Here is a 25,277-nt window from a genome sequence, read left to right on the forward strand (position 1 = left end):
ATCAGATCTACCATAGTTTGCAGATGAAACTTGAGATGACAGGTTGCTAGCGGATTGACAAAGTACCAGATCATGCTGTGTGGGGTTCTGTCCCAGTTAACAATGAGGCGAACGAGATATTTGCAGATACGTCATTTAGTAGGACAACTGTCAGTTTGCTGGTTGAGTTTAATTTGGTTTTTTTTTTTAAATTTAAAAATCATAAAAGAATAATTAAGGTTTAAGAATGATATGCGTGTACTCGTAAGGACACCCGCTACCAATACATATGAAAAACTGGCACAATTTTTCCAAATTAAAGGTCCCTATTGGTACTAGCGCTGTACCCAAACAGAGTGTATGATTTACCAACTAATAGGTGGAAATCTTGATAATATGTATTTTTTTCGATGTATTTTCATAAGACAGTCTTATGAATTTTATGAAAATGTCCGAATGAACGCTATAGGTGCCCATTTATGAAAATTGGTGACAATTATAAGCAGAAAACAAAGTAGAAATAATCATTTCCATAGAATAGTCTTACGAAATTCATCGCAATGTTGGAATGAATTCCATAAGTTTTTTATTCATTGTCATTGTGCATTTATATAAAATATAGAACATGGCTGAGATTTCTCGAGCATTTTTAGTAGACAAAAAATCAACCTTAAAAATCAACCTTGAGAGGAACCTAATTAACACCAACCGACATAATTCCACAAAATGAGCCGGATGAACTTCGTTTGACAATTCTCGGTGGTTTGTTTACATGGGAGTTATGTGAGTTTGAATGTAACAGATGGGTACCCGTTGCACTCGAACTCACGCAACTGACAAAGTAAACAAACCACCGAGAATTGTCAAGCATGAACGTCATTCATCATGAGTTTATTCGTGTGGTCATCTTGTAGAACTCAATTCGGGACAAATGAACCGCCAAGTGTAGATCCCTTCAGAAGATTGAAGAGAAAACTCTCATTAAATATTAAAATTTGCACATAATGAGCAACGCTTCGTCAATATTTCCTGGGAAACTGGGTTTAGACAACTGGGAAACTGGACTTGACAACTGAATGCTAATGATTGTTACTTCTCAAATGATTTTGATAATTATAAAATACGCGTCAGACACTAATTATATGCACAACATATTTCATTTCAAATAATCGGATATCTTCTGTAGAAATCATAACCATGTAAACTGATTGAATGCTCACAACAATTTATTGAATAACATAAAAAAAACAATGAAAAAAATGTTATGATTTTTATGTAAAAAAAATTCAGGTGAAAAGAGCGCCCTGTGTAATGTTCAGGGACACCACAAATTCTTATGATTCTTTTTGTTTTTATGTTTTCAATTGAGCTGTTATACAGGATTTCACGGCAAATCTCCTTCAGAAAAACGCGCTGTTGCGTAAATGGTTGCAACTTCGACAATTATTAATATTTATTCATGTTCACAAGTGGGTTACTATGCTAGCCGTATAATATGTATTTGACATAAATATGCACTTCAACATATACAATCCTTTATCACAGACAGAAACTCCGTTGTAATTGTTTTCAATAAAACTTCCCAAACGAATTAATTTTTGGATTGTTTCTCTATAAACTAAAAAAAGATGAATGGAGAGGTTGTATTTTGATAAGATTTGTTTTCCTTGTAGAGAAATCCTTTAAACCTTCTCGGTGCTGTTTATTACTTTCTAGAACATCAGAAATTGTTTAATGCTCCATAAAAGAAATTGAGGTGAAAAAACTGTTTTGGGGGGCCTTTCACAAGCAACGTCCTATATCTCGAAAACCAAAAGTCTCCGAAAGAAATTTTCGTAATAAGTTTTTCTGCAATTTTACTGAAGTAAGTCGATTTTAATCTGCATTTTTGAAGAAAATAAAATTCGTAACTCACTATTAGGGGGATTAGTCATCGATCCAATGTGATCGAAAGAAGAAGAGGGTTTAAATCTATGAAACTTTCTTCAAGACCTCACATAGCTAAAATCAATAGTCTGCTTTGGGACCACTATGGAACCTATATGAAGAAAAAAACGCTATATGGGATTTCGCCAGGGGCGAAGATTAGAATTGAGTTTCAACTTGCATTAATTTTCGCAACTTGTTCAAACTTAAGTAAATAAAGATAATAATCGCGGATGTTCGTTGACATGTATTCTGCAATGCTCAAAAACTTTATTATCGAATATCCTAATGTATTTCACCTAATCATATTTATATAATTTTTCCTGCGATAAAAAGTCACAGAGAACAGACGTCCATCTTCAGCATTCAACTTGTGTAAAATCTCTAACGGATGGTCTGTTCTCTGTGGTTTCAGTTTCATCAATTTCTATGCACTAAGTGAGATATTGGAAAAAACAATTTGGTGCGCATCGAGTTCACGTTCATTTTCACCGATGGTGTAAATAGGCCTAACGAACAGGCACTGAATTGCATCAACGCATTGTTTTTTTTTCGAGTTTGCGGTGAATTCGTTAGAAGTTCTTCAAAGACTGGGTACAGCAGAAAAAGTCGTATCCATTTAAGTTTATATGCTTTTTTATTTCCTATAAAAATATTCTTTTGTTTTCACCTAGTTATAAATGTAACAAAAGGAATTTTTGTCACCAAGTTTGCTTTGCTTTTGCTTGTTCACCGAATTGAAATATCTTTTTTTCTCTAGTAATACATCCGGAGATCAGCTTTGAGGTTCAGTCAAACAATCGTCCGGAAAGAAATCTCGTCAGCATTATGGTTTAAGTGTATTTTGTGTGAGATTTGCTTTTATTTATTGTTGCTTTCTTTGCTTGCTTGATTACAGTTGATTTCTATAAACCACTGGTTAGGAGATCCACGGGCAAAACATTGAACGAAAAGTATATTATTTTCTGAACTACAACAACAATAACCGGTTGCTTAATTAAGTTTTAAAATATATATGAATCAGTAACAATATTTCATATTATTTTCAACGATTTGGATTGATAAAATGTTGAATTTTTGGACCAAAAAAACGGAAATGTACAAAAGGTTTTGGATAGGGTCATTTGGCCATGAGTGGTTTTTTTAGTTTTCACGACGTTATCTAGCGTTGACGATGCGTAGTCAATTGTTGTTTGAACTCTATTGTAAGTTTGACTTGTATTCAACAAGCTTGACAGCTATCCTTTTTCTGGGTTACCTGTCAATGAAGCTATTTCTTGTGGCCGTAGTCGCTGCCAAGTAACGCCGGTAGTGTCAACAAAGAACTGTTTGCAAATTTACAGAAAATTAATAAAAAAATTTCAGCTGACTATGTAATAAAAATAATGTAAAAAATATATGCAGCTAATTGTTTTTTTTTTATTTACTGACCCTATTTACAAATTAAATAAAACTTCCAACAACAATTATAAAAGGTTTCTTGTGTGCTTTTATCACTTCACACGAAAAGGTTAACATTAACAAATCACATCGATGGATATTGATTTTGTACCTGTTCTTGCAGGTTCTTGGAAATTATGCAAAAGGAAGTTTCCTAATGTTTGCCGTTTTTTTTCTGTGTACTCGGGTTATACAAATATGGACATGTAACTCGTGGTATTTTACACTTGTTATCCGCTGATATAAAACGTTTAATGACAATCATGACAACAATAATGGTGGATCGGAAACTCGGTGTTATTTGCTCGTTTAGTCAGGGAAAGATGAAGTTCGAGAAACTTTTCAAATTTATTCGAGTGTCGATTTTTAAAGGAAATGAAAGCTGAAACAACAAAGATAGCGGTTGTGGTTTCCGTGGTAACAACAGTCTACTTTGTTTTAATGCTGCAAGCGTAAAATGTATTTATTTGCAATAGTGACTATCAACTATTAAACAAGATTTGGTCAATTTCTTATGAAGTATCAACTAGTTTCCTTAGATATGATAAATAAAGTTCTTCGACAAATGTCAGATACAGTCCAGAGATCCTTTAAAATTTAAGGCCATTGCGAAGTAGACTATTACAATTATTTAAAATTTATGTTGTATAAAATATTGTTCATTATTTCAGAAAAACTACAAGCTTTGCTGAGAAAGTAACATTTCGTAGAAGTAGTTAAAAGCGAATATCATTTATAAAAATATGGGATTCTCTTAAAGATGTTAAAAAAGTTAACTTTCTTTTCCATGTGTGTTTATCTTCTGATTTTCGGTATGATTCTATCGTTAAAATTTGATTTGAGCAAACAACACCGAGTTGGGTCTATAATTGTTTCCTATATAAATATTACATCCAACAAATTAATAACTATCGTCTTTTCAAGACCATTTTCACTACAACAATTAACCTTGATTTTTCTCTGTATCACACTTTTGTTTTCAATTTGCTTCAACTACCCATGTTTACGGTTTTAAAAATCAGAAATCCATTATTATCGCGAAAAGTAAACGTTAATTCAATTACTTTTTTGTTTGTCAATACGAACAATTTTCATATTGATTTTGTGTCCACAATAAACTTCTCTTTCAAAAATATATAGCAATTAGTAAACAACAAATGGAATATGTATATAAATGTATCATTTCTCCCCTTTGAGATGGAGTATGTATGAGTAAAGGTGAGTCCGAGTCAGTGTGGGAGTAGAATTGATCTAAAGAAGTGTTCAACACATTCTTTTCATTTTGTGTTAGTTATTTGAGTTTTAGAACATGGCATCTTTTTCGGTTCAATTTACATTTTCTTTGGTTCGAAATGGTAATGAATAACGCAAAGCTAGTCACGTTTTAATTTACATCTATTCAAATGAGAGATGAGGTTATTTTGAGTTATTACTATAAAAGTAGTAACGTATAAAAGGATTCCAGGTTCTTACGAATTATTATTCCTCGCCTGCAACTTTCACCTATTTTAGTAACGTCTTTAATTGTTATCGCCTAACAGCATTCACTAACTCTAACGTCGAACATAATATTGGTGAGCCGGAGTAAAAAAATGTACAAAAATTGGCCACAAACGCTATACCGCTAGTCGACTAATTACAGCATTTCTTATTTTCTATAATGGAAAACATTTGGTTTTGTTCTTAAGGTTACCCAAGGATTGACTACGGGCTTTCCGCAAACGATCATCCCCCGAAGCTGCTACCGCTGTCGTAGAGCTAGCTGTTCGATCGTCATTCGAAGCTTTTTGTTTATCTACCTTACACCTGTTATCTATAGCTACTGCTTTGGCACTATCGTGTTCTGTTTTGAGTTGGTCCTCGGCATGTCGTGTAATTTTAATCTCATCAGTGTCTAGGTTAATAGGTTCTAGCTTTTGCATTGAATGACGAGTAGGAAGTTCAATCGCCGTCGGTCGCAAATCCAGCAGCTCGAGACGTGGTTGAGTATTACTGGGTTCATCTTCGTCGCCTTTATCGTTCGCCGGACTGCCTGAGAAACTAGCGTCGTGTGATTCCGTCTCCGCTCGAGAAAACAACAGATCGAATTCTTTCGTTATCTCGTTGGTAAAATCGGAGATCGTCGGGTCAAGCAGGTACGGTTCTTCATCTAGATCGATTATTGTGTACTCGCTAGTCGGAGGATTAGCTGGTTTGTCAGATGCCGTCACTAGCTCCCTGTTATCTCCTCCGTCACTAGACGCCTTCCGCTCAATTTCCTCCGCCAGATGGGACTTTATTAATTCATCTATGGCTTCATCTGAAAATGATCCATCTGGGGTTAACGTGAAATCCTCGATGTTCCAGTTTTTTATCTGCTTTATTTCACCGGATCCATTATGTTTAGCATTCGCCAATGTGTCTTCGAAGATTTCGCTTTTCAATGATAAGCTCAGTCTAGACGTACTACAGCTATCTAAGTTTACGTTTTTAACGGTATCAAATGCGTAATCTGTTAACGTGGATTTGTTTAGTGTGTCACTGGAATTGCTAAGAAGTTCCAACGAGGCTGTGCGCTCGAGTGCCGTTGAACAGTCTGACTTCACAAAGTAGGGATCGATTGTCGAATTCAGTGGAATATTGTCTAGGTCACCTTTGGAATCTAAAATGCTCTCCTTTGAACAGATTTTGTATATTGTCAGTGTATCCTGTTCTTCACACCGCTGAAGCACTCTTAACTCTGCTTCCGTAGACTCATACTCATCAGCAACATTATCGAACTCGTTGTTACTGTGATGGAAAAGAAAGTCGCGAATGATCAACTTCTTTGATTCATTTTGTGGCATCAAGTAAATCTCATCACAGTCGGAATCAACCGCGCCGGCCATGTCTATTAGTGGCGGTTCCACACTGTCATCTTCCGTTTCTGCACCATGTTCACATGGCCCTTGCTCCTCATATTCATCTTCATCATCCTCTTCCTCCTCCTCCTCCTCTTCCTCTCCTTCCAATTCTTCTTCCTCTTCACCTTCTTCTTCGTCAAATTCGTCATGATACTGATAAGCTTCCACTATCGTGCCATCTTCTCGAATCAAGTTCCCCCGGTAATAGATATTTTCTATACTCAAGTTCTCAATATCCTCCTCGTAATACTGCTCATCATACAGGAATTGTGAGTAATCCTCACCTTCATACTCATCTTTTGGTTGTCCATCAGGATAGCATGTGTCATCATAACTATCCTCATTTTCATAAAGAGTATCGGTCCGAAATGAAAACTTTGGTTCACTTTTCTGACGCAGCAGTTTGAAGTTTTTTCGTTTGTACTTTCGAATTGCTCCCAGGTTTCGGTTCGGATCATACTGTTCCGGGTCTGTGCCATTCTGTCCGTCATCATAGTCACTGCGGACGTTTTCATGCTTGTACAATCCGCTGAAATCACGCGAACAGAACTTTTCGTACAACTCCATGGCACTCAATCTCACACTTCCGGTTGGATTGTAGAATGCTTCAGACAGTGGTGAGGTACTCGTAGTCTCTAGATTTAGACATGCAGTGCTATTCGTTTTGACGGATTTTTTTGAGCTTTTCACCGACTTTGTGCGGCAATAGCTTATTTCATTACTCGATTTCGATTTATTCGGAGAGGTCCGAGAAGTTCCGTCGCTTGCGGTGCTGGTTGAGTTGGAAAAAAGAAACTTTCTTCCTTTAAGATTGAAAACATTGCTCTTCTTGTTGCCGAAAAGTGACGATTTGGATGAACTGATTGACGCCTTGGACTGCGAAAGGCACGATTTAGCTGGGGACCGAGTGGTTTCTATGCTGGTCTTCGCTGGCGAGGACTTATCGTCGAAAAAAATTGTTTCTTTGAAGTTCAACTTATTCTTCTTGTCATACAAAGCTGAAGTGCTGAATCGTTTACATTTCAGTAGTTTGTTCATCTTCTTAAAACGCCCTAAGTTCTTCTCGAATATGTGACCAAAGGGACCATCCACCGAAGGATGTTTACTACCATCCGAAGACGTACCGAGCTCAAGTTCAGTCGGTCGATTAATAGATTTTCGAGTTTGTGGATCGTTGCTAGCTTGTTTTTGCAATCCTGCACCTTCCGTGCTCCTCGATCGTTCTTCTTCTTTCTCCGACCCTAGTGCATCCTTGTAAGAACTCCCACTATCTTCTGTTTCCTGTTCCTTCTCCTCGCGGATTTCGAACGTATTTTCGTAACTTTGATTTTTCCAAGTACTATAATCTGGTTGTCTCTTACCCACTTCGTCTAAGGTATCACTATCGCTTTTGTACTCTCGCTGAAGGTTGTTTTTCAAGTGTATCTTGTAATCTACCTCCATCTGCTCCAATTCCACGGTATCGGAAAACACCGTATCGATTTCGTCCGTTGAAATGTTTTTCGAACTTTCGTCGGTCGATTTATGCGTTTCCGAAGAGGGATTACTACTGTGGTTTCCGGCAAACTCGCGCCGTTTTTCGTGCGTTGGGGTATACTGAGAACTCGATAAGCTGGATTCTTTTTCGTATATGTTTCCCTTCAGGAACTCTGAATCCGTACGGATGATCTTTTTTGATTTACGCAATATTGGCTTTCGTAGCGGCATCGGCGAATGAAACTGGCTGAGCTTCACCGTTCTACTATCTTCTAATGATCGGTTCTTCGGAATTGTGTCGATCGTATTTTGCGCGTTCTCGTTCAGGTCAGAATTGCTATTGGATTTGATAATCTTTTCTACGCTAGAATGAACACTCGATTCTTTAGTAATGTAGGAACCCGTACTTAGGCTTCGACTTTTGGCGGCTTGCAACTGATGCTGTTTTTGCAGCACCAGTGGGTGATGGGATGGTAGATGATGATGAGGCGACAAATGGATGCTTTCAGTGTTTTGTTTAAACAGCATCGGACCATTACTTGGTCTGACACTGCTAAACTGTTGTTTTTCGGTTGTACCGACACTAGTGTTGGTGACCGGTCCAAATGCAGCGGTCGCTATAAAAGGGACCAGCCCGGCACCGATACTACCCGCTGCACTACCGATGGCAGTGGTAGTCGCTTCGTCAACGGTCTGGGCAAACAGTTGGTTACCGATGATGCGTTCGTTCAGGTTCATTGTCTTCTGGCTGAGCCGCGAGATCTCGTTCGTAATGTCAAAGGTTCCTACGGTTTTTAGCCGATCCAGTCGGCCCCGGGGACACTTTCGTGGGGGATCGTTGCCACCCAGACTGTACAGACGACCCTTTTTCTTGCGTTCACATATCCTGCCGTTCTTGTCGATAACAAACTTTTTGTCGTCAAACGATTGACAAAAGTCGTAGGACTCTCCTCGCTGTAGTTTTTTGATTGATTTTTCCACGATTACACGACCTGCGTTCGTTAGTTCTTTGGAGAGTTCCGAATTTGAATTATCGGGCGTAAGCGGAATGCTTTTGCCACGGCCAAATTCAATAAACCTGCAAAATTTAAATAGTTAGAGTTATGACTACATGTACTCATTTAATTAAATTTTAATTATTTATATAAAATCTAACAAACAACAAAGGAGGCAAAAGTAATTGCAAAAGATGAACGAACCAAGGTTTGCTTAATGTTACGTCGACTATAATGATAGAGTAAAAGCTCGATTAGTAATTAAAAGCACCAAACAAAATATTACGTTTAGTAAACTAAAAGCATCCAACAAAATATTTGAACATAAAAAACTTACCAAAATAGATAGTAAAAAGTAAATTCTATAGTCAAAATCAGAGGTCCTGATGAAATGAAATAAAAACAAATAGAAAATTAAAATAAGATTGGGTTGGAATTGTTCCTGATCATTAAACAAATTAAGCGTATTATTACGCATTCGCATCTTAGTAGAAATCGATGACAAGAGGCCGGTATCGCGGAGTTGAAAAATCAATTGCCTTGTACGCAGCTCACCTGGGCTTGACTCCCAACCCCGCACGTAGGGTTTAGAGATTTTTATAACTCCAAAAAAGACGAATGATCCTAAGGTGAAAACCTCTATAATGAAAACAAAAAATCGATGTAAAGTGTAATTGACAGGGGCTCATTAATCTGCCTTTTCCCAGGACGTAGTATTTGAGGTAACCGTGCACAGAAAAGCGTTTATGGCATCCTTTAGTTTAAAGATCATCCTATTTATGTGCACCTCAAGAGACTTGTATTTAAATTGAGAATCAGCTCACTATTTTTTATTATTTTTAAGATTAATTTTTTTATTTCGATTATAGAAGTTTTAACCTTAGGGTCATTCGGCCAATTTCCGAATTATAGCAATTACTACCATGCGGGGTTCGAAACCTAATCCATGTAGGCTACGTTCAAAACAACTTATTAGCAAGCCCGCATCATAATCATCATCGTGGCCGAAAAATTCTCATATCAGCTTTTAAATGAGCGATGAAATTCAAAGGATCCGCCATCGTCTTTCACTTCCTCCAGAATTTGAGACCATCATTTTCCAATGTTAATCCGAGATTTAATCTAATTTCAATTTACGCTCAGTAACAGAGTTAAAAATATTCAAATTCATTGAATGAAAAATTGATCATATTCAGCCGCATTCATTTTCAATATTCAGTGACGCATCTGAAAACGTCAAACGAACAAACCGCCCATTCATCCATGCAGATTTTCATTCGTCTCCGATTATTACACGAAACGACCGTGTAGCAACGAATCAAACGCATTAAAGTAGGCCCTGGCACAATGTAAGCGATGATGATTGTTGTTTCATATGCTTTACCGGCATTTGAAAACATTTTCCTATATAATTAGTGAAATGAATATATTGTACGATATTCGACTGAATGGATAAGATGGATAGTTGAATGAATATTTTTTCTATTCACCGCGAGTCGCAAAAGGTTCATTTTCAGCCGTCAAAAAAGAGCTTCGATTATTTTTAACTCTGCTCAGTAATCTTCGATTCTCATTTCAATTTTAGTGTAATGAAACTAAAGCAATGTGCAATCGTAAAATACAACTAGAACACAGTAAACACGGGAAATATGCATCATGCTTCCATCTTCCATTACCATCGCTGATTTCGATTGCGATTGGGATGCCCACCAGATTCCATTTGTCTCAATCCACTGGATCGAATCTACAAGGAGTTCCTGGAAGTACAAGGACTGATCGAGCTGTACGATAAGCTAGAGATGTTAGATATCGAACTGGAAGAACGCATGGATTTCGATACGCGTTATAGCCGGGTCAAAGGATTTCAGCTGTTAATGGAGGCCCCTGGTCACATTTCGTCCTTGTTTAACCTACGCTTACCCAAGTTCGACCTACCTAAGTTTAGCCCTTAAAGGCGCAAAGCATTTTTTTTTCAAATTTTCTGAAAATTGTCTAACAGTTTTAATACGTTACTATGATAATTTTGAGATGGTTTTCGCAATGTTGTTTTAAAACAACATTGCGCATTTAAGGGTTAACTGTGATTTCTTGTGAAGGCTCGTATTTCGTGACACGTACACGTCGATGATGTACTGTAACACACATATTCCGAAGGTTGCGAAGCTGTAGTACTTGTTGCTGTCGCTAGAGGGAGTAGTCCAAAAACCATTCGATTCCGTAGACGTAGAAGCGGACAACTACGCAAACGCTTGTGAAGCATTACTGAAGCAGTATGACAACAAGTTCCTAACGCATCGAGCTCTCTAGGACTTCCCACCGATCAATCAAGAAAGTTCTCAATAAATTCTTGTTTTGGCTGCCGATTTCCATCGTTATCTGAAGGCTTTGGCAAAGTTAAGGTTCAAGTTACCTTTTTTGAGCATGTGTTAGATTTGAACGCTGGGTAGTATGGGTAGGAAAAATTGTGTTCAGCTTTGTCACCGGATTATCCATTTAAACCTTTTCAAAACTCTAAAAGAAGAATATCAGCCGATTTATTAGATCACAACGATTCAAATCATACAAAATAGCTGCTGGAAAAACTATCGGTTTCGCTAAATGGTGCTTTTGAAAAAGTGGCTGTGATTTTTTGTCACACTACCACACCGTGCTGCGGTACGCAACACAACTGCGCAATGAAAAAACCACAGCCACTTTTTCCAAAGCACCATTTAGCTAAGCCGATAGTTTTTCCAGCAGGTATTTTGCATGAATTGAATCGTGATGATCTAATAAATCGACTGATATTCTTCTTTTAGAGTTTTGAAAAGATTTAAATGAATAATCTGGTGGCAAAACTGAACACAATTTTTCTTACGCACACTACCAAGCCTTGAGGTAACTTGAGCCTTAAGTGAGCCAGTCCATTATTGGGACACTCCGTTTGTCAGCCTCCTTTGATACAAGATGGATCCAACTACGCTGCGTGATTGGGAGGAGAAAACCAGCAAAAACGACGATGTAACCTACGATATGTTGAATTCCTTTACCGTGTCCGTACACTGACGTGGCATACAAGGCAGCTACCATTTAATCAAACTACTGTGCTCCGCCATGTTTCGCTTGTCCAGGGAAGTACATTTCCTCTTTCAATGTGCAGCATTTTCCTGCCAGTGTCGTGAGCTGCTTTACCAAAAACGCCTATGCTGGAATTGCTTTCGTACTAGATACCAAGCCAGGAACCGCACTTCCGTGTTCTCTTGCCATAGCTGCCGTGAAAAACACCACTCCCTGTAACACGAGCATGCAATCTACTCCTATCTTGACAACCAACCAGCTAGTCTATTCCCTCGATGTCTGCCATCGCGGGCCCTTCCAGCTCGGTAAGGTCGGAGAACGGCAAGGAAATATCCATACGTGCACTCCTAGACTCCGGATCTATGTGCAACATCATCACCAATCACATATGACAGTAGCTGGTTTCGTTGAATCTATGAAGCAGATCCAGCGCCAAGTGACTACTATGATCAAGTCAAAGACGACTCCGTACTCCACCAAGCTTGAGTTCCTGATCCTCAAGTGACCAACGGTCCCGACCGTTCTGATCGATATTTCCGTGTAGAATCTTCTGAAATTCTCGCTGACACACCCCAGATTCCTCCTCCCATCTGACATTGACATGATTGTCGATGTTGAAGTGTACTACGGACTGCATCATGGTAGCAAGGTTTCTCTGGGAGAGTAGGTACCGTTGCTGATAGAAACAGTATTTGAATAGACTGTTCATTGATCATCCCATCGTGCCCGGTGCCTGCCATCTCGCCACTGTCGACCGAGGCGTCGCAGAAGTTCTGGGAACTAGAGGCATTTGAACCGTGTTCCGTGGATTGCGATGAAGAAAAATAGTTTGATGAACTTTATGCTACTACCACCACTCGTGATTCGTCCGGTCGTTTTCACGATCCGCTAGTAAATCTCAGCAAACCCAAAGCCATCGCCGAACGTCGATTCCTAAGCCTCGAGAAACAAATAGAGCGTGATAAACCCACCAAGGATGCATACTACAAATTCATGGGCGAATACGCACATGAAAAGATCGTCTATTCAATAGAGGACATCATCCCGCACAAACCTGTAGTCGAAGAATCCTTTACAAAAACAAAGGAGTTGTTTCCAATACGTCATGTGAGACGTCTTCATGATCTTCGTCAACAATAAGCAACTCGTTGGACCTGCACTCGATCGTCATTAAGTCCGACGCACACATGATCGCCCTCGTAGCCATCACCGAAAAGATGAACCGGTTCCAGATCCAGCAGCTCTTCGAGTACCTACCGCTTCAATGCGTTCTCTGGCGTCCCAACTACGACGAGCCGCTCGCAACGGACGAATTCCAAACTGTTACGTACGGTTTTGCCTACGCATCATTCCAGAAAACTCGCACGGTTTAACCGGTTGCGCAGGACGAAGGTGCCAGCCTTGAGTGGCGTAGCACAACGGGAGATATTCTCCAAGAAGGTTTCCAAAATAACCCAACAGGATCCCTTTCTAAAACCGACACAGCACCATCAGAGTCGGTGGGACAAGCGCACCGTAACTTCCAGATATTTGAAGTATCAAATAAAGCAGCTTGTGAAGCACCGGATATCCGTGATACTATTCGAGCACTACCACAAACAACAGCCACATGCAGTACAGCAACTGTTCGTCCTGGATGATTGGAGGACGCCCCTCGTTCGTCGCAAGTACCATCAGTGCCTCTCGTCGTTTCATGGCAAGTACCTTTTGATCCAGCAAACCGTAGCAGATTTGCTATCCTCGCAAGTCTCACCAACCGGATCGTTTTCCGTCTATGATGAAGGTCATAGTGAACCATTATACATGAATTCTCCGATACGTATATGTTTGCTTCTACATCCCCGCTGTCCATATCAAAGTGGGATCTGGCCGACACATAGAGTAAGGTGGGGTAACAGTGCGCATGGGGTAAAAGTGCGCATTGAACTTTCTGAAACATACAAGTATGAAAACCCGGCAACACTGTATGAATTTGACACATAGTTAGGTCAGCTGCTGATCACACATGTAAACATGAATGGTTTCATTTTAGTGGCGTGAAGTTATGAGGTAAGCAGCATTTTACGCTATTTTGATCTAATTTTTCCATTTTTGGGGATTACAAAATCGTTCTTTGAATGATTGAGAACCTCGAAAACTATACTACCCAAAAAACCTTCAATATATGGTAGTTCTGTAAACGCATTAGTTTTGATGAAAAATATTCCGTGATTTTTGTAGCAATGAAATCTGTTAAAAAACATACGACGGGGCAAGAGTGCGCAGCAATCGTGGGGCAAGAGTGCGCATTACATATCTGTTCAAGAAGATTAAAAATTTAAACAATCCTTCTAGGACCTACAAGAGAAAAACAAACCGGAAGGTATGTACAGCAGATATGCTGGAAACAGCCCGACAAAGACTTCGGAATGAAGACTCTAAGCGACAGATTGCGGTAGATCTCGGCATTTCGGATGCATGTTTGAGGAAGAGGCTTAAATTGGTGAGATACTTAATTTATTATAAATTTTCTCCAAATCGGCAATATAATATGGATGAAACGGGTATGTCGACAGTTTCCAATTGTCCCCCAAAAGTAATCGCCAGTACTGGTAAAAAATCTGTCGGCAAAGTTAGTTCAGCGGAAAGGGGTGAACTTACCACAGCTGTGTGCAACTGGAAATTATGTTCCCCCTGCACTGATTTTCAAACGAAAGCCTCTAAACCCTTTGCTCTTGAATGGGGCACCTCCAGGGTCTCTTTTGCTTGTGTCAGACACTGGTTATATGAATAGTGTACTATTCTTGGCGTGGCTGAGACATTTCCACAAGGAGGTGAAGGCAGCGGTGAATGACCCTGTTTTATTAATCTTGGACAATCACAGTTCTCATCTGAATCTGGAGGCCATATTGTACTGTCGTGACAATGGGATTGTAATGTTATCAATCCCGCCACACAGCAGCCACAAGATACAGCCTTTAGATCGTTGCTTTTTTAAATCCCTAAAGACCCATTTTTCAGAGGCTTGTAGTACATGGATGACGAATAACCCAGGTAGGGTCATTACACAATACCAAATTGCAGAATTGTTCGGCATAGCCTATCGTAAATGTGCCACTATTGAGAAAGCTATCACTGCGTTCAAAACCTGTGGAATTGAACCTTTCAACCCGGATGTGTTTGATGATGGTGACTTTCAACCGTGTTTAGTAACGGACATTCCGCAAGAATCGAATCAATCTTGCACAATTTCCGAAATCCAGATACCCATGCCGAGTAATGCTACGCCACTACAAACATTTGTACCACAGGTATACGATGCACCAATAATTCATTCAGTGCCTAATTCATATCCGTCGACCTCTGTTGCATTGCGATTCAAAAAGAGAAACTGTTTTGAAGATTTGGAAGTTAATGCATTGGATCTTAGCAAGTCGGCTAACGTGTCACCAGCAGCGATACGCCCACTTCCTAGAAGAAAGGACCCACAACAACGACGAAAGAAAGGACAAAAATCCGAAATAATAACTAGCTCTCCTGTTAAAGAAAGGCCGACATCTGCAGCTCAAGAGAAAAAACAGTGTTCCAATATGAAACGTAAACTGACTGTCGAACGCTCAGAGCAGAAAAACAAAAATTTAAGAAAGCAGAAATAAATATAAATTTTGAAAACCTATAGAAATATTTTCAAAAAAATCATTTAATTGTCTATCCATTTGTTATGACACGAACGACTCGATCTGAAGATACGAAGATCAACTTTTACAGTATTACAAAAAAAATATAAACAATTTCAAACCTGGCAGATGGAACTACCTTTGAATCATAGAGAAACAGTATGAGGGGATGTAAATCCAAGCATTGATTAGCTTTGTCTGTTGGTGGTCGTAAATAAGTTATTTAAGCAGTGCGTACTCCTGCCCCGTGCTATGCGCACTTTTGCCCCGATCATGGGGCAAAAGTGCGCATTTGCGTATTTATAAAAAAATGTTTATTTCTCGAATTACAACCCAAAACAAGAGATTTCTAGTAATACGTTTTGAAGCTATATGATAAAGGTACATATTTGTAATATATCCGATATCGTGGTGCTTTTCTTCTAACTGCAATCTTACGAAAACTGTTAGGTGCGCACTTTTACCCCACCTTACTCTATCAACGTTCTAGGTTTTCCTCCGATGTTTTGTTTCCCGCAGAAGTATTGGACGAATTTCACGCTAAATCGTATTCGGAGTTGGCAGCACCCTGTCTCTCAGATTTTAATGAAAGTTTCTGTACATTAAGACTTTGTCACAAAAGCCACTATCTTCTAAAAAGGGTCAAATTTTTTTACCAATTTTTTCAAATGGCTATAGTCTAAAAATGACAAATCCTACAAAAAATGTTGTAGCAGTGATTTTCACAAAATAAATCAAATTTTTGAATAAAAATATTGAAAAAATTCTTCTTTGACTCCTACACTAAAAAAAATCGATTTTAAAAATTTAAAGTCGATTTACAAAAAAAACTCCATCTTTGATTTGGATGAAATTTTGTTCCAAGATAGGTAATTATGTTCCCTATTTTTATCGAAAACTAAACCAATGAAAGTCATAATCATCTCAGAATCCAATAAAACTCAGTTTGTGAGAAGATATTGTCAGTTGGACCAATCAAAAAATTAACCTCATATACACTAGACAACATGTTCCATGGCTACATGACCGGGAATTCTAGTGATATGGAAGATATTACTTTCTTCTAGTATCTAAACCGTACTAAGTATCAGATTCACGGTTCGCGCGCGATCATCCAAGAACACACGCGAGTATGCAAAAGGCACACGGTTTTAAAATTGAATTTATACACGCGAAGTTATATACACGTTAGCACACGCAATATACAAACGCACTTCGCGATGGTACACGCGGTCGCATAATCTCTACGTCCGCTCATATCTGAACCGTACAATGAATATCACATTCAGAATCACGGCCCGCTGCACTTAGCTTTAAGCAGTGTTTTAGTGGGTGACGTGGTCTGTCTCGTCTGCAATTGTAGTGTGTGATTCTGACGGGGAGCCCTTCCGAGAACCTAGCTCTACAGCTCCAGTAGGACAACTAAATTTTTAATATTATAGAAATACACCATTTTATTGAGCCGAGTAGTTTGATATATCGAACAGTTCTTGAGTTATTCTCATTTTTTGTTTTAAAAAAGGCCTACGTTGTATTCCTCCTAGGTTGAGAGGGTTTGACGGTATTGCAAACATCATCAAACATATTGCGTGCATCAGCGCTAAAGAACCTCTGACAGACAATTGTTTTAAGATGGTTAATGCCTTACGCCTCGATAGTTATGCATCGAGGAGACCGAGAGAGCCTATAGACCTTTTTTATGTGTGGTGTTTTTTTCATACTCCGCACCTGCTCAAACAAACGACCACTGGTCTGTGGCGTGGCCGACTCGCGGGTCGATGTGAATTGATTTTTGCTGTGGGCCATGTTTGCAAACATGATTCCACAGCTTAATACAGGGGTTGTTGGACACGGCTCGCAGTGGAAGTCATTGGGTATCGATTTGTCGGTCGACTTCGTCATCGTGCAAATCATTTAAAAAAAATGTAAAAGTAGAAGCCTATTAGTGTATGTTAATTATTGTGCTCATTTGAAAGTTTACATTCAAGTTTGTTATGAACATATTTTTATATTTTTTTCAAATCACTTTTTTGCCTTGAAAGTGCCCGACTTGAATTTTTGACGGTAGGTGGTAACACAATTATCTATCTTGGAACGAAATTTCATCAAAATCAAAGATGTTTTTTTTTGTAAATCGACTTTAAATTTTTAAAATCGTTTTTTTAATGTAGGGTTCAATGAAGAATTTTTCCAATATTTTTATTCAAAAATTTGACTAATTTTGTGCAAATACATTCCTACAACATTTTTTGTAGGATTTGTCATTTTTAGACTACAGCCATTTGAAAAAAAATGGTAAAAAAGTTTCACTCTTTTCAAAAGATAGCCTAGATCATTTTTGGAAAAACAAAGTATGCAAAGTGGCTTTTTGTGACAAAGTTCTTATGTACAGAAGTTTTCGTTAAGCCCTCTCAGGGTGCTACCAAAATTTGTTCGAGCTGGCGTGAAATTCGTCATAGGTAAAACATTTGAAGTAACCGTGTTACTTCAAGATGGCCGGATGCATAATTCCAACTTAGAAATCAAAATTCGTCAACTAAACCTAAATGCCTAAAATAACTTATTAACTCATTAACCCTATGAACTTAGAGCCAATTCAAATCACACACAGTGATCACCTTCCATACAAAAGTCGGACAAAACCTCACAAGTAGCCCGAGCTTGATGAAAACTTCACATTAAGGCAATTTTATGACGCTGAATTCATATTTGATGTTCATTTTTTGTTTTTTTATTGCCTCAAAATTTTGGCACCTAGGGTGGTTCCAAAATTCAATATTTACGAATATAAAGTGCAATAGATCCGAAAATTCATTTTCAAAAAATTAGGTGTGGTGAATTTTTTAGCAGAATACACATTTCTTCAATTGTTTTTAATGATAAGACACATCTATAAATTATATTGCGAACCCTGGGTTATCAAAAGCTACCAGACGTCTCCTTCAGACATATCATGAAAAATCTCCTTTTTTCATAACTCCGGGCAGAAAGGGGCAAAATAAGATATTCATTTTCGGAAAGTACACTAATTTTCAAGTATCATGAACAACAAGCGATCTTTCCAAACTGTTTCAAAAAAAGTACAGCCACTTTGAACATTATAACTTTTATTTATTGCTCGATTTACCATTTGTTCAACATGTCTGAGCGAGAAGAAACGCTTATATCGACTAAATCGAATGGCAGTTATAAGCTCAACGAATAACCTTTCAAATGAAACCAGTTCGACCCTAATCGGAGTCTTAACTAAAAAGATATATTCATTTGAATATTTTAGGTTTGAAAACAGTTTTTCTCAGAATTCATCATCTATTTCACCTTTGAATTTCTGTAAAAAATCTAACTTTCATTCTTAGGACTTAATATTTTGAGAAGACTTTATTCAACCTGTTAAAAAACAGGGAAAAATGTTAAATCATGAAAAATCAAAAATAAAATTTTTAGGTTTTGTCCGGCTAGGCGACACTGTGCCCCAGCCTCCTTGTATGTTCACCGCACGCGTATTTTTGCACATGAGGTATGTTCGCACACTAGGCGACAGGACATATTCCACACAAAAATCTAGAGAAAATTTTCAATAGGACGTAAGTAACATTGAGAGCCTCTCTTTGTTTACTTTCTCTTTCGTTTATTACGACGTCAATACTTTGCACTAATTTTCCAGTACATATCGAAAGCCGACGGTTTTTACTAGAATATTATGCAAAGAGTAGAGTAGTAAATGTTAAAATGGCCGAGTAATGAACAGAAGAGAAAGACCCCAAAGAGAATCTCTCATTGTTACTTACGTCCTATTGAAAATTTTCTCTAGAAATATTCACTATAGATTTTGTGAATATTTCTTGTTGTGTGTATCCTGTCGCCTCATGTGCGTAGAGCTTTCTTGCACATAACCAGCGAGTGCGGGGTCTCCTTCAAAGTCCTTGAGTGCATCTAAGTTCTCTGCTGAGCTCAACTTCAGCTGATCTCTCTTCCAGGTTTCGCACTACATGTCCAGCCCTCTGTAGTACATTCTCCATTGCAATACGATCACATACTCCGAAGTTAGCAGCAATCTTTTGAATATATCTTAAATATTGGAAAATCTGCTGATTTTTTTCGCATTGTTTTCTCGAAACTTGTGGATAGACTTATTACTCGTTTCTAATGCCTTTTCAATATACATAGATATCAGCCAGAAAAGCCGGCTTGACGATAGACGAACTATGCATCAAAAGCTTATCATAAGTTAGTAACAAAAAGTTCCATACTCATAAAAAATTGATCGCTGTTTATAGATAGCATAATGTTATCTGTGTGACTAGACAAAAATTACATATCTATCTGATAACGATTATGTGCGTCCAGTTGCATCACGGAGTGTCGAAAGTTTTTCAGTACCACATTAAAATTTCGTTTTTTTTAAATTGTTTGATCTTTTTTTGGTAAATCATGTATCGGTTGAATAGCTGGGACCTTTTAGAAAGCATTCTGATCATGAGCACGGTCATTCATAATTTCAGAGGAAAATGTCGTCGTGCGGCATCTCTCCCATACTATTCGGAGAGATGCCGCATCAAAATTGTGGGTGAGATGCTGCACTCGATGACGGAGGATACGTAGCTAAATGTATTTTTTTCACGTCGGAATATCATTATATGATCATTTGCGTCAGGTATAGATTATTAATAAGGTATATCCACAAACTAACGGACCTAACACAGTGACATATAGGAATATGGGTCTATTTATCTATATGTTTAAACGGGCGATATGTATCTAAGTTTTAGTTACTTCGGTTAATTCTTTAAAGTTTCGGGCACTAATTTTAGTAAACGCATTGATTTGTAGTGATGTCAATCTTGGGATAAAATGAAAATTTGACGAATTGATGCTTTTTAAAATGAATCTTTCAAGAACAAACCAAAGTAATATAAATACATTGTTGGAAAAAACAACCAAAAACTGCTTTTGCGGAACCCCTACCAATATATCGCTCATATAAACATATAAATAAATAGTACCCTTAATTAAGTTACTCCAACTTAACCGTTACACAAGGTTGCAAAAGAAAAATATTTTTAAAATGTTGAATAAAAAATGTTTCTAGAAATGGTATTACCCCCTTAAGAAAAATGAAGGTGCTGGCCGATTTATAGGTGTAATCAAACTTCATGAAACACAGCTGAAGACCCCTAATTACAAAAACATCAACGATAGCTAAAAAATACTTTTGTTCACCATTTTTCAGTTTGTGACCATAGTGCGACATCTCACCCGCAATGACCTTTTTTTAAAAAAATGTTCATGGAAATTTGATAAATTTTTTTTCATGGCAAAATCCATTTCACAGTATTTTCGAAACTTGTCGCAATTGATAAAATTGATTTTATCAAATATTGACTGGTTTACTTTGATGCAGGATCGATTTGCAGCATCTTTCCCCAAATTACCCCCCCCCCCCATTTAAAAACATAGAATAGACAAAGACAATAATAAAAATAAAGTAACTGAATAAAACTAAAATTATATGCTGAATGCTATCTTATATTCTTTAAAAAGGTTAAAGATACTCACCACAGATCATCGTGTAAATCGCATTCTCACTTTTTTTCTTTTAAGTCTTTGTTCAAATAGTGCAGAACGTAGTGCAGAACTAAGTCATAGCAGTATTTGTACTCAGTCTGGAAAGGAAATATCAATCAATATTTTACGTGAACCCATCATGCAGCTAGGAGACTCTCACCATATTGTCTACCAATTGGGGCCGATGCCTTCGAACCGTTTTGACAGCCTGGAATACGTCCACTTCGCCGTGCTGAATAACCTGCTCGATACACGCGTTCGCCGCACAGTACACCCCCGCTCGACTGCGACCATCCCTGCAGTCGGTTGGTGAGAGTGTAACAGAACAAATAAAAGAAACAAACAGCCAACAATTAACATTGATTAGAGTAGAGTGCCAAAGTTGATATTGATTTAATAAAAAAAACAATTGCATCAGATGAGCAACAATTGTTTTGGCGATAATTTCATTCCATTCGTTTTGCTTCGATGTGCGGGCATAAGGGCATTGCATTTTTTTTGATTCACTAAGAGAGCACCCTCCCCCTTATGTTGTGACACATGTTAAAGTTAGCTCAGATGCCAAATTTCACATCTATTGGACAATTTATGAAGCTTTTGACATTTGAACTATGAGTAAATATGAAAGAAAAATGTTCGTTTCTTGAAAAATACGAAAAGTTGAGGTTTTAGGATTTTGGTTCCCAAAATTTTCTTTTTTTTAACAATATTTCTGTTCTTTGACTCGAAATCATATGCTTTTTGCAATTCTTATAATGTGAAAATTTTTCAAGAGTTACAAGAAGTTAAGATTTTAGGGCATTTGACATTCATTTCAAATATTAACATTTTCTCATGCTTATATTTCTCTTATTCTTCAACCGATTTATGTCAAATGTTGATCGTAGGATTGGTAATATTGGTAATGTTTAAAAACATTAGTTCCTTTGACATTTAGTTTAGAAACCACATTCACCAATTATTAACGACTTCCGATTTCGGAAGTGACTTATTTAATCTGCTAGACTCGTTAAGACTTGTGGCTTTTGTGAAAAAAGTTTGAATTCACCACGGGCTAGATGTAAGTAAGCTTCTTGGCATGCTGCTACTATGAGTAAGTTAGTTTTATCCACGATATCATTTAAGTCACTTTAAGATTCAAACGTTGCAAAATACCTATAAAACCAAGCTCTTAGTTTCGTAAATAATGAGCTTGAAATCAATATGAAACTTTTTTGATGGGCAGAGTTTCTCTTAAGAATCAAAAGTTTTACCAGGAAAATACCTTGGCTGGGATTGAGCACAGACCTACTGGGGTGAGTGGAAGTCGCGCTTACCATTCAACTACCGGTGCCGTAAAAAACAACTATGGTCATAAAAATGCGAAAAACGCAAAAAGGTAGTGTATTTTCGGCAAACACAGTTATATTCGAAAGTCCTCATGAAATAAAAGTGTTAAGTGTCTCATGGATTGTTGGTTTAGGTTCATATAATTTCTTAGATTTCCGGTTATACAAAGACCAATGCTATTTTGATATCGTGCTAGACTCAAGGTTAATAACAAATTAAATAATTGAGAACGTATTAGGTTCTTGGGACTTTAGATCTAGAATCAGTTAATTGGAAATATTTTCGAGACTCTGAATAATCGTGATTTTGGTAACTTAAAAGTTCCTTGACGCCATTGTTAACATTCCGTTAGCAGAAAAACTCTTATTTTTTGTTATAAATTTAAGAGTTTTCATACATTCTACGGTTTGAACACAATATTAGAGATTCAATCGTAACCCAACTTTGTACCGGGAAACAAGTGCTTTTTGTTCTCTCCGGTGTGGTTTAGTTTTTTCGGTGGTACGAAGGTGCTTGCTGTGGCAGAGGCTGCAGTAAAGCATTACTAATAAACAGTCCCGCGAGTGATAATTGTTACCTGCGATATCAGTTAAAGTAGTGCAGTGAAGTGCGTTACTAAACATTTTTCTTGCCTGAAAGACGGCTTTGTTTAGACGAGCTATATCAGCTCTAATGTGTGAAGGTCACGCGGGTGACGAATAAAACAAACGAAGGATCAATTCACCTACCAGCTCGTCAGGAACCAACTGGTGAAGTGTTTCGTTTTTTACTTTTCTTATCGATTTTTTTCTTTTTATTGCTTTTGATTTTTTATTTTGATTTAAGTTAAACAGTGCGGTCGAGCGTGTTGCTCCCGCAACAAAATGGAACAAACAGAAGGATCACCCTCCGAAGAGGAATATTATGAAGAAGAAGAACGTATATCTGATACTGAGACAGATAATGTTATGGTCGATCCACTTCCCCCACTTTCCCCCAATGTCTCACAGCCCCCCCGAGTCAAGGTTTACCAGGATGGATCCGCTGGTCCTTGGGTGGTATACTTTCGGCCCAAAAATAAACCGTTAAACAGCATAACTGTTGCACGGGAGCTGACAAAACGTTACTCGGCCGTAACCGAGATTAAAAAGGTTCAGTCAGACAAACTGCGCGTAGTCGTTACTGACTTGAAACAGGCCAATGATATCGTTAGAAATAGCCTCTTTACGCTGGAGTATCGCGTCTACATCCCTTCTCGTGATGTGGAGATCGACGGTGTGGTAAGTGATGCGGGTCTAACTGTCGATGATCTGATGAATGATGGGGCTGGCCGCTTTAAGGACCCTAACCTTCAATCAGTTAAGATTTTGGAGTGCAAGCAATTGCACTCAAAGTCCATCGAAGATGGTAATTACTATCCATCAGACTCGTTTCGCGTAACCTTCGCCGGATCTGCACTTCCGAGCTACGTTGAAGTGGGAGGAGCTCGTCTACCTGTACGCCTGTTTGTACCGCGGGTCATGAATTGTTCCAATTGCAAGCAGCTAGGTCACACGGCCACCTACTGTAGCAACAAGCAACGGTGCGGTAAATGTGGGGAACGCCATGCGGATGATACTTGCAGTAGCCCCGCTGAGAAGTGTGTTTACTGTGGGGAGAATCCGCATGCACTTTTGACATGCCCAACGTACAAACTTCGCGCGGATAAACTGAAGCGATCCGCCAAAGATCGCTCCAGACGCTCTTACGCAGAAATGCTTAAAAGAGCTGTTCCACTTATCTCCGAAAACCCATTCGCTCTCTTGCCAACTGACGATAACGCCTCTAACGACCCTTGCGAGGGGCATTCTTTGGCTCCGCTTGGAAACTCTAGGAAAAGACCTAATCAAAACTCACCTGAACTTCCTCGTAAGGGTCCTAGGTTGTCCCAAACAAGGGTACAAAATAAAAATAATTCATCAACTGGAAGGGCTGGTACAAATCCGAAGATAATACCTCCTGGTTTTGGGAAATTGAGATACAACCAGGAGTTCCCAGCACTCCCCGGGGCACCAAAAATCCCAAGTGCTCCAATTTTACAGTCAGAAACTCAACCTAAAACGGGATTCCTTAAATTTTCTGACATTGTGGACTGGATATTCACAGCTTTCAACATTACCGATCCTATGAAAAGCTTGCTGGTTGCTATTCTACCAACAGTAAGAACATTTTTAAAACAGTTGACTGAACAATGGCCCCTCCTTACAGCGATCGTATCCTTCGATGGCTAACTTATTAGACGGAATCAGGGATCTGATCACTGTTTTACAGTGGAACTGCAGAAGTATTATCCCCAAAATTGATTCATTAAAACACTTGCTAAATTACAATCATTGTGATGCATTTTCCCTATGTGAAACATGGCTAACTTCTAATATAAACCTCAACTTCCACGATTTTAACATTATCCGCTTGGATCGAGAAGACTCATATGGGGGGGTACTTTTAGGGATCAAAAAGTGCTACTCCTTCAATCGAATCAACCTCCCTTCGACGCCAGGCATTGAAGTTGTCGCTTGTCAAACAACAATCAAAGGCAAAGATCTTTGCATTGCTTCTATTTACATTCCTCCTAGGGCCATGATGGGATATCGAAGATTCTCCAACGTGATTGAACACCTTCCCTCGCCCCGCCTGCTTCTTGGAGACTTTAACTCTCACGGTACGGGGTGGGGCTGTCTATACGACGATAATCGATCTTCGACAATTCAAGACCTTTGTGACAACTTCAATATGACAATTCTGAACACAGGGGAAATGACACGAATTCCTAGACCACCTGCGCAAGCAAGTGCACTGGACATATCTTTATGCTCGACATCACTACGGTTAGATTGCAAGTGGAAGGTAATATCTGATCCCCACGGTAGTGACCACTTACCAATTGTAATTGCAATCACCACTGGTTCAAGACCATCGACACCAATCAATGTTCCCTATGACCTCACACGAAA

At 38.5% G+C, this 25,277-nt stretch overlaps 1 protein-coding gene across 2 annotated transcripts in view; it reads right to left on the reverse strand.

Annotated features, from left to right (window-relative positions):
* Window positions 1–2,523: 2,523 nt before the first annotated feature.
* LOC131681709 (receptor-type tyrosine-protein phosphatase mu) overlaps window positions 2,524–25,277 on the reverse strand; it is a 366,805-nt gene continuing 344,051 nt past the window's right edge. The window contains exons 1-4 of one of the 2 annotated variants that reach the window (XM_058962679.1): window positions 21,137–21,178; window positions 20,968–21,074; window positions 9,036–9,081; window positions 2,524–8,781 (exon numbers count right to left, since the gene is read on the reverse strand). In XM_058962679.1, coding sequence (XP_058818662.1) covers window positions 5,001–8,781; window positions 9,036–9,081; window positions 20,968–20,977 — 3,837 coding nt within the window. In that variant the 5' untranslated portion in view covers window positions 20,978–21,074; window positions 21,137–21,178 and the 3' untranslated portion in view covers window positions 2,524–5,000. Of the gene's footprint in view, window positions 8,782–9,035; window positions 9,082–20,967; window positions 21,075–21,136; window positions 21,273–25,277 lie in introns of those variants that run through there. The other variant, XM_058962680.1, reaches the window with a different exon arrangement.

This window comes from Topomyia yanbarensis, chromosome 2 (genome assembly GCF_030247195.1).
Source record: "Topomyia yanbarensis strain Yona2022 chromosome 2, ASM3024719v1, whole genome shotgun sequence".
NCBI classification, from domain to species: Eukaryota; Metazoa; Arthropoda; class Insecta; order Diptera; family Culicidae; genus Topomyia; species Topomyia yanbarensis.